This window comes from Phyllostomus discolor, chromosome 10 (assembly GCF_004126475.2).
Source record: "Phyllostomus discolor isolate MPI-MPIP mPhyDis1 chromosome 10, mPhyDis1.pri.v3, whole genome shotgun sequence".
In the NCBI taxonomy this organism is placed as follows: domain Eukaryota; kingdom Metazoa; phylum Chordata; class Mammalia; order Chiroptera; family Phyllostomidae; genus Phyllostomus; species Phyllostomus discolor.
Window position 1 is genome coordinate 94,769,171 of NC_040912.2, and position 9,851 is coordinate 94,779,021.

A 9,851-nucleotide genomic window follows, 5' to 3' on the forward strand; every position below is an offset into this window, starting at 1 on the left:
TGTGAGCCAGGCATCCGGACACGCGCCCACCTGGCCTCAGGTGCGTTTCCCGGCACTTCGCACCTGCGGCTCGCCGGCAGCGGAATCCAGTTCCCCGCCCGCGCAGGGCGCAGAAGGAGGAGGCGGTCCTCACACCCGGCTGCGAGCCGAGACCCAAAGTCTCACCTCCAGCTGGGAATCGCCCCGGGGAGGGCGGGGGACCGCCACCCTCCCACCACAAAAACTGCCGCGCCGGTGCCACAACTCCCCCGCCAGAGACCCATCCGCACGCGGATCCAGTAAAAAACCAATTTATTTTACATTCCACCGTGGACGATGGGAGGAGCTAAATAATTTAGCATGCATACGTAGACGCTTCTTCTTTATATATAAATACAATGTACAAAAATAAAGACAGTGCGGTTTTGAGAGTCCCAGCAGTCTGCGCGCCCGTGACACCGTTTCCCCCGCTAAGATACATAAGCACAAAACATTTTTTTTTCCCTCTTTTCAAGACTCAGCAGAATGGCGTTTCCAGAGAAGGTTTCAAGTTTCGAGGCCGTTTAACACTGTAGGTTTTTCCGCCTTCTCCGCTCCGGGCGGGGACGCTGGGAGGCCGCCCCTGGGGGCCCCGGCTCTTCTCGCGACACCGCCCCCCAACACCACCCGAAATTAAATCGATGAGAACAAGAGTTCGAGTCGGAGCCCGTCTGGGCCCGCCTCTCTGTCCACCGAAGGGCAGAGCGGGGCTGCGGCCCACGCGGGCAGCCCCCCACCCCACCCCAGGGCGCAGCGGGACCCGGGGGCCCGGCGGTGGGGGCCGCGAAAGGCGCGAGGCCGCGGCGTCCAGGCATCCCTGCGTCCCCGTCGCCGCGGGCCCGGGTCCTACTGGGGCGGGGGCTGGTGCCCGGGCCTGGGGGGCGGGGAGTCGGCCCCGGAGGAGCAGTCGGAGGAGGCGGCGTGCGCGCCGGCGCCGTTGCTGTAGGGGAAATGGTCTTCGTCCTCGTCGTCCTCCTCGTCCTCGGGGTCACTGTCCCTCAAGTCCCGCAGGCGCCGCGCGCCGCCCTTGTCCGCAGGCGCCGGCGGGCCCAGCGGCCCCTCGTCGCCCGGGTCCTCCGCCGCCGCGCCGCCTCTGCCCGCCGCCCCGCCGCCCCGCTGCTTCTCCGCCTCCTGCGCCGCCTGCTCTTTGGCCTTCTTGCTGCGTTTCCACTTCATCCGCCGGTTCTGGAACCAGATCTTCACCTGCGGGCACGAGGGGGACGGTCAGACGCTGCCCCCTCCGCCCCCTTCCGTCCCGAGTCCCCGCCGCGAGCGGGGTTCAGGCCGCAGGACTCCCACTCCAGGGGCCGCTGCGCCCCTACCCGGAGCCAGGCACGGGCTGGAGACCCCGACCGGGCGGGGGCGGGGCAGCACCCCGGTTCTGCGGAGGAAGACCAGGGCAGCTCTGCGGAGCTGCGCGTCTCAAGACGTTCCCTCCTCTCTCTCTGGAACAGACTGTCTCGGATGGCGGCCTGGGGCTCCCTTCTTCAGGGCCCGGAAGGGCAGGGGCGTGCAAATGCGGCTCCCTGGGCCTCGCCCCAACCTGCCGAGTGAGACCTCTGGGCGCAGAGGCCGAGTCCCGGCCCGGCCGGGCACGTGCACGCTCCCCCACACTGATCCACACCCGACGGTGGGAAGGGAGCAAATCCGGGTGCTGGGGGCGGGGCCGCAGGGTGGGGTGCAAAGGGGACAGCGCCCCCGAGGCCGGGAGGTGCCGGGGCGCCGGGGCGGGCAGCTCGCTCACCTGGGTCTCCGTGAGCATCAGCGACGTGGCCACCTCGAAGCGCTTGGGCCGCGACAGGTACTTGTTGAGCTTGAACTGGTGCTCCAGCTCCAGCAGCTGCTGGCTGGTGAAGGCCGTGCGCGGACGGCGGCACTTCCCCAGCAGGTTCGACTGCGCCTGGGCTGCGGGGGCGGCGGGGGGCGGGGGGCCGTGCGTGAGGCGCAGCCGGGCTGCCCTCCCGCCCCGGGGTCCCCGACTCGGGGCCTGCAGCGGGACACCTCTCCCCTCAACGCCAGCGGCGCCTCGCCAGGGACCCGGTCAGCGGCAGCCCAGGCCCCAGAGGCTGGGAGGAACCGGCCGGCTGAGGTGTGATGGGGCCGGGTCTTTTGGGGCCTGGGTGTCTGATTCAAAAGAGCCTACTGCCCGGGGGCACCTCCCCACCTGGGGGGAGGGGGGGCGCTGGCAGAAAGAAGGGTCGCAGATGCCTGAAGGATGCACCCCCTCCCACTCCTCACCCGCCTCCCTCAACTCAGGCGGAGATCCAAACGGCCTCCCCGGAATCACCACTTCTTCCCCAGCCGGGGGCTGTGCAGGCTCCTTTCGTGCAAAGGGTGGAGGAGAAAGGGAAGGAGTGAAAGGAAGGGAGGGAGGAAGAGAGGAAGGAAGGAAGAAAGGAAGGAAGGAAGGGACTGACCCTGGCCCTGCACGGGAGTGTTAAGCAGAGACCTCGCTCCTCGAAAATGTTTTCGTGACAACCTGCCCCCCAGCACGGGCGCGGAGGGACTGGACTTTGGAGGAGGCTGGAATCCTTTTCCGGAGGATTCTCATTATGCAAATGAAAGATGGGGGCCGGGGGACACTCTGCTTTCCGGGCCCTGAAGGGGGTCCCCCACTTTATTGACACGATCCCACGCGGTTGCAGCACAGGGAGTTTTATGGCTCCACAACGAGCCTTCCCTTGATTTCCCAGGGGCCCGACCGGCGTCCGACAATAAAAGGGGAGAGAGAAGAAAAGAGGCCGGCCGGCCGCGGAGGAGCGGCTCCCCCGGGAAGGGCAATTTGCTTTATGGGAGGCCCCCGCCCCCTGCCTTAAGCCAAACAAGGCCCGGATTCCCACCTCGACAATGCGGGACGACTTTAATTAAAACCCGGGCTCCGGAGGGACCCTTTGGGAAATGCCTCCGACAGCAAGGACGGCCGATGAAAGGGACCGAACGGGTCTTTCCGGCCGGCGGCCGCAGAGGCGCCCCGCACACATTCCACACCCCGGCCGGCCGGCTCCGGACTGCCCCCAGGGCTCGAGCCCGCATTCCTCTCTGGACTGCGAGCCGCCCGGGCGTCCCGTCGGCCCCCTCTGGGGCAAGATTTGGAGCCGGAGATGAGCAGTGTGCTGGCGCAGGGACGTGGCCCTGAGCAGTTTCCCGGGTGACCCTGGGCTCCCTGAAGGCCGGACACAGCGGCTGGGGGGCTTCGGCACCCAGCACCCCGGGGGGCCAGTGTGGAAACCGAGACTCCCCCTGCCCCACATCGAGAGGCTGCGTGTCCCAGGCTCTGGGGAAAGGCGGGTCGCAAGGAGAACTCCACTAGAAGGGGTGTGCTGGGCACCAGGCCCCCGGGGGCGCCCTGGGCTTGGCTGACCGGAGACCCCCTCTGTCTGGGGGGCAGGCCCCCCACTGAGAGGTGAGAGGGAGCTTTCCCTCTCCTTTGTTGGGGCTCACGGGGGCGCGGCCGGCTCCCCAGTGGGAAGGGCGGGAGCAGAGCCGGGCAGGGAGGCCCGGGCGGCCGCAGGCAAACAGTGAGTGGCCTGGCCGGGGTTTCTCACGGGGCTGCGACTCCTGCAGCCCCCGGGGGCCCCGGCTCTTCTCTGTGTAGCCCCAGCCACGGCCTCCAACAGGGGATCCGAGTCCTGGCACGTGTTTATTTCTGTTTTCTCTTTGGCTTTCTCCCTCTCCCCTGCCTGCATCTCCTCAGTCTAAACAAACCCACTCAGACAGAAACAATGGGGTCTCTTTGTTTGGGTGTCGGGCGCTGGAAGCACAACCCTTATGCATCTTCCCGTGAGCCTGGCGGGTGGGGCCGCGAGGAGATCCAGACTCTCCACAGCACGCAGCCCCGGAGCCGGGAAAGCCAGGGCCGGCCTGGGCCGGTTGTCCCGCCCAGAGGATGGCAGGCACACGGCTCCCCGTCCACCGGTTCTCGGTGTTGGAGGCGGCCGGCCTTCCCTCTCTCCTACCTAGGGGAGGAGGTTCGCTTCTGTGTCCTGCACCCCCAATTCAAAACGGGCACCTGCCAAGTAGAGTCCCTGCGGTGGGGCTTCTCCCCACCCACACGGGCCCCTGCGTCCCCGCGGGGGTCAAGTCCGCCCAGCCGCCTTCTCCCCTCGCACCCTGGACTCAGCGCCCTTCCAGAGGCAGGGAGAGCGCGGGGAAGGCCCGGAGGCCCTGGCGTCGCAGAGCCCGCGTATCCCCGGCTGCTCCCGGCACTCTCTCTCTCTCCTGGAAGGGACAGGGGGCCTCTCCGGACCCCGGAATGTGGGGCGAAGTCACGCCTGTCTCCCGGGATGGGAGCGCCGGTTCCCGACCCCCAGGCCCGCCCGACGCAGGGCGCCGCGAGCCGCTCCTTCCCCATCCACTTCCTTCTCCCCCGGCCTGCCGGTTAATCATTAGATTTCAGCCTCACTCCTCCAGCTGCCTCTAACCGTAGAGAGAGAGAGAGAGAAGGCAAGGTCCGCGCGTGGCCATTTTAATAATTCGCTGCCGATCCGGCACCGCGCGGCCCGCACGAGTCCCCGCAGGCCCCGGGCAGAGCGAGGCGCGGGCAGAGCTGCCTCGGCGGAGCAGAGAGCCAGAGGAGGGCGGTGCCCGGTGGAGGCGGTTGGAAGCGCGAGAGAACCGTCTGCCCGGAGGCCCTACCCCGGGTCTTCCTCCCTCCCCGGGCCCGAGGGCCGCGCGGCACTCACAGTTGAAGTCGGGCATCTTGGGCAGGATCATGCCCGCGGTGGACGCGCGCAGCCACTGGTCCAGCTGGAAGGTGCCGGCGCCCAGCTTGATGGGTCGACGGGGTGCGCGGGGTGCGCGCCCTGCACCTGCGGGTACGAGTAGGAGAGCGCCGGGTGCTGGCCGGCGAGGACGGCCGCCGCCGCTGCTGCCGAGTAGCCGTAGACCGGGTGGCCGTAGAGCGCCGCTTGCGCCGGGAGACCCGCGCCGCCCTGCGCGCCCCCTGGGTGCAGCCCCAGCGCCAGGCTCCCTGCGGCGGCGGCGGCAGCGGCGGCGGCGGCTCCTGGGTGCGCGTGGTGGTGCGGAGCCCCGGGCCCGCCGCCGGCGCCGCCCGCGCTCAGGAACCCTGGCTTGGGCAGCAGCGCGCCGTGCGCGGCCAGCAGGCGCGGCGGCGACGGGCTCTCGGCTCGCAGGCGGTCGGCCGGCGCCGCGGGCGGCTCCGAGGACGTGGGGCTGCAGCCGCCGCTCGCCCCGCTGCTCGCCCCGCCGCCGCCCGGGCCAGAAGCGGCGGCCGCGAGCGAGGTGACCAGGGCCAGCGGCGCGGTCTGCGCCGAGGCCGCTCGCGGGGGGTCCACCGCCAGCAGCGCGTCGATGCGGAAATTTTTGGATTTTTCCATCGGCTCGTGAGGGGCTGGCGATCGGGGCCGGGTGGCGGGTGACGCGGCCGTGTGCGGTGGCGCGGAGTCTGTGCGTGGCGTGGCAAGCCCGAGGGCTCGGTGTTGTTACGATGATTATTCGCCAATAATCAAAGTCGCCGCCGGAAACTCAGCCGAGAGTGACCATGTCCAGAGCCTCCTCCGCGAGGGCCCCGCCCCGGCCGCGCTCCCACGCGCTCGCACAAACTCCACGCGAGTGCTGGGGCGCCGGGCGGAGGCCGCTGGCGCCGTGCTGGGGACCCGCGCCCCTGCGCGCACTTGAAGCGCAACGCGGCTGCGGATTGGCGCGCGCGGGGGGCCCGGGGAGGGGCGCCGGCCCGGCCATTGGTCCAAGGGCGCACCTGTCACCGTCGCGGCCGCCCGCCGCCCCGCCCCTGCGCCGCGGGGTCCTAAACAGCCCGGGGTGTCGACTGGGGTGGCGGGGAGGGGACAGCGATCAGGGGTTGGAGAGCTCCGAGGCGCAAGCCAGGGCCTCTGCTCGCTTTCCTTGGGGTGCTGAGCAGGGCGGCGAGCACTGGCAACCCCGGGTGCCCGGGGGTACCCCCCGATGGCTGCCAAACTCCAGACTCCCAGACACTCGTCCCCGCTCTGAGCCCGCGGCCCCTACCTAGGGCCAGCAGAGCGCGTCCTCTCCCGCCGCCTCGCCAGCGGGGGAGCTTGTCCACTTCTGCGTCGGGGCGCCCACGCTGCTTCCAGAGCCAGCCGCCCTGCTCAGTGGCTGCGGCGCAGAGAAGGCCGACCCGGGCGCCCAAGCCTCGCTCCCGGGTGTCCGCGGCGCACAGGAGCGGTTGGCGTCCCTGTCGCCAGCCCTCTGCAGGTGGAGCCTCCTCACCTCCTCGGGGGAGTGCTGTGCACTTCAGGGGTCGTGTGCGGGGCGCGTCCTTGCGCGTGTGCGCCTCAGCGTGCCGCCCTCCACAGAAGTCGCCGGGAGCCCCTGCCAGGCCCGGGCGCAGAGGGCAGCGGCTGCATGCCTGCGGCCTGCAGACCCGGGTCGGCCTGGAGACCTGCCCGCCTCCCATGCAGCAGGTCCGCGGTGGCAGCCCGTTCTCCCCCTCTGCCAGGGGACCCCCTGGGGCTGACAGGACACAGGGCCCACCTCCATCTCGGGGGCAGGTGTTGCCCAGCGGCTGGTCGCGCTGACCCAGGCTGGGCGCCACTGTGGGTGCCCTTCTCCTGGCTGCAGCGTCCTGGGAAACCGGCCGAAAGGCTGGGCAAGGTGGTGGCGTGAGAATCCAGACCCGTCTCTCCCACCCATCCCCCACGTCTCAAATGGTTACAGTAAAAGCACTCACAGGGGCTTTTCTACACGGAAGGAATCACCGCACAGGTAACCCCAACACCGGGCTTGTCAATAGCGCCATTAGAGCCAGCTACCTCCCGAGACAGGTGTGGGGACGCTGGGTCCGGGGTCAGGTTCTGGAAGCCCGGCTCCCCAGCCGCTGAGAGGTGAACGCAGGGCAGGCCGGGGCCTGGGGGTCGGGGGGCAGAGCGCGGGTCGCACTCCGCGCCAGGAACGCTGTAAAATTAGCAGCTCCGGTTGCCACAGGAGGGGTTTTTTTTCCAAGGTAACAATACTGTGTAGGGACCCTGTTGTTTTTCCTCAAAAGGCCTGTTACCTCCGTGAGAGTCGGGTGCAGGGGTTCTGAGGTCGGGAGTCGTGTTTCTTTGTCCTGACAGCGGGGTGGTTCCGAGAGACACCCAGAGGTGGCCGGCGACCGGGAGGGTGCCCTGGGCCTCCGTGACCTGCAGCGACTGTCAGACAGCGCTGCAAACCCAGCGTCGCTGCAAACCCAGCGCCGCGTTGCAGACGGGAAAGACACCATTTACGGGGGTTTCTGTCTTCCGATGACATCTTCTTGAGGAAATAACAACGCAGCCCGGCCTCTCAGCGGCAAGCAGGGGACACACCCGTTTCTATGAGCCCAAGAGCTTTCTAGAATCATCTCCCTCAGTCTCCATTTCACAGAGGGCAGGGCCAGCACGGTTTGAGACTGTTCTCCCCAGTGACCTGTTCAGCCTCAGAGCCGGGACTGGGCCCAGGTGTGGCTGCAGGGGCCACCCCCTCCCGCTCGGCCCTCCAGCGTCCCACCCTGTGCCCCCCTTGCCCCCGGCCCGGCGCCCTGGGGAGAGGAGGGCTCTGCAGAGGCCTGCGATGCTAAGGGCCACCTGTTCCGTCCGGCAGGAGACCCTTTGCCCTTCTCAGAAAGGCGTTATCGGCCTCGCTACGTACGAGAGAGAGCCATTGTGACCCCCCCCACACACACACACCCACACGGAGGGCTGAGCTCCTAGGCCGACAGGCCTTCTGGGTCTCCTCACCTCTCCCTCCGACTGTCTGTCTGTCTGTCTGCTGGGACAGGTCAGCTGGTCCTGGGGACTGCCACCCACCGACCAGACCAGACCGGGGAGGCTGGGGGCGGGCAGTGACTTGCCAACCAAATTCCCCCAGAGCAGACACTGCCAGGGCCCCAGGGCCCTTTCCGCTGGGGACGGGTGAGCAGGCCAGGCTCACCAAGCACCCCCTCCCTCAACAAAGCCCTTGTGTTTTATGACTCCCGGAGGGCTCCCTCCACGGCCCTCGTCCCACCGTAGGGTGCTGTCGAATGACGAAAACCCCACCCCCCTCTTGTGCCCCCCACGGCCAGTCAAGCTGTGAGCACTTCCTGGGGCACAGACAGGAAGCCAGGGCTCAGGTTCACCTGGTTTAGCTCCCCCCCGCCCCTCCCCCGTCCCCCTACACGGGTGGGGCCCAGGGAGGTGACCGCAGAGGACTGAGCCTGCCCACGACGGCCGGTCCCGGCTGGCCCTCCAACTGCAGGGCCACCCTGGATGTCCACACTCCTTTATTTTGGTGAATTTCTATTTGTTTGTCTGGAAAAGTCCGAGTGAGACCCCATGGACTGGGTGGCACTCAAGGGCCCCCGTGGGACCACACAGAGGTCAAGGACGCGTGAATAGTGTTGGAGGCCCTCGCTGTGCCGCTGCGTGGGGACAGAGGGAGCGGCCTGGGAAGGTGGGGCCTTCGTGGGGTTTACCCCCTGGGAAGAGAGCCTGGTGGGGGGGCGCGGGGGGGGGGCGGGGGGGCCTTCCCATTTCCAGTTTCCGGCCTCTGCGTTGGCCCAGCCCAGCTGCCTTTGAAGATGGGAGGCAGGCCGGAGCCGGGGGCACCGCAGTGGGAGGCCACGGGCCTGCTCCAGCGAGAGGGCCGCCCGGGGCTCCCTCCGGTGGCTCCTCTGGCCCTTGGCCCAGGGCGGCCTCCAGCCCCGCGGGCCTGGTGAGACTTCCGGCAGCCGGGCTCCCGTCCCGGACCTTCCTTTCTCTTCCAGACGGTCTTCCTCCGGGGTTCCGAGTGCTTCTGCCTCCGCCCTCCCTCCCACTCCCCAGAGAGGAGAATCCGGGGGCTATACAAACAGTCGCACGCCCAGTCCCGTTGGGAAATGCGCGTTTACGTATTTGTTAAAAGGTCAGGGGAGTGCTGCCGCATTCCAATGTGCAAAAACCCAGCCCCCTGCGAGCCTCCCGTGTCTGGAAGCTTCTTCCACACAAATGCGCGGAGGGGTGAGTGGACGGGGTCAGAGGTAGCACACGGGCATCCGCTTTGCCGCGGGCCGTCTCTTCCTTGCGTGTGAAGTGGGGCAGGTGCACGGCTCGGGGACCCGCCCGGCGCCCCGGGAAGGCGCCGGTGGCTGCGCCCTGAGGGGGAGCCTCCTTGGCGCCTCCCACCTGTTCCGGAGCCGAGGTTCCCACGCCGGACACCCCGGGCCGCGCGCAGCTCACTCGGCCTGACCCGCTGAGCTTGTGTCCTGGGGGGCGTGTCCTTCAGCTAAACTGGGCGGCCGTTTAGCCTCTCGGGGTTTCCTTGGGGAAACGGGCTCTGGGGCCTTACGCAACCTGCCGGGGGTCAGGGCCTGAGCTCGGGCGGCAGTGGCACTGGACCCCAGGCGGCCGCGTCACCAGCGAAGGTGCTGGCTGGGGGGCAGTGCGGACCGGTGGGTGCGGAGCGGCCCTGCCCGGGGAGAGCCGGCGCCGGGAGCCGCGCGGAGGATGCTCCGCGCCCGGGGCAGGGACCTGCGCGCCGGCTGGGGTCACCGGAAAGCGAGCGCAGGGGCGGGGGTCCCCGAAGGTGTCCCCGCCCCCAGCAGAGCTCCGGGGGCTTCAGGTGTGGAGCCGTTAGCTTTAGGCTTTGATCTGCTAACCTCCTCCCTGACCCCTGCGCTGGCCTTTAAAGGGTCAGGGAGGACGGGAGCCGGCAGAGCAGAGCTGTGCTCCACCCGAGGTCCCCTTCCTCTCGGCGCGTCTCCACGTCTGGTTGCGCTGGGGGCCTTTCCCCTCGGCCCCTCCCTGTCCGCCTCGACCTTGATGCCTGGGTTCGTGTCACCACCATCCCGGTGTCTGGGGGAGTCCCCTTGGCCGCGGGCCCAGCCCTGGCTGCGGACGGACGGCCTGCCCACACGGGGA

General features: G+C 68.8%; 1 protein-coding gene across 1 annotated transcript; it reads right to left on the reverse strand.

The window, feature by feature from the left end:
* Positions 1-765: 765 nt before the first annotated feature.
* Positions 766-5,634, reverse strand: MNX1 (motor neuron and pancreas homeobox 1). The gene is given in 4 exon segments (XM_028526066.2): positions 766-1,221; positions 1,763-1,923; positions 4,701-4,790; positions 4,793-5,634. Coding segments are annotated over 4 exon segments (1,170 nt in total). The 5' UTR covers positions 5,355-5,634; the 3' UTR covers positions 766-864.
* Positions 5,635-9,851: the final 4,217 nt, after the last annotated feature.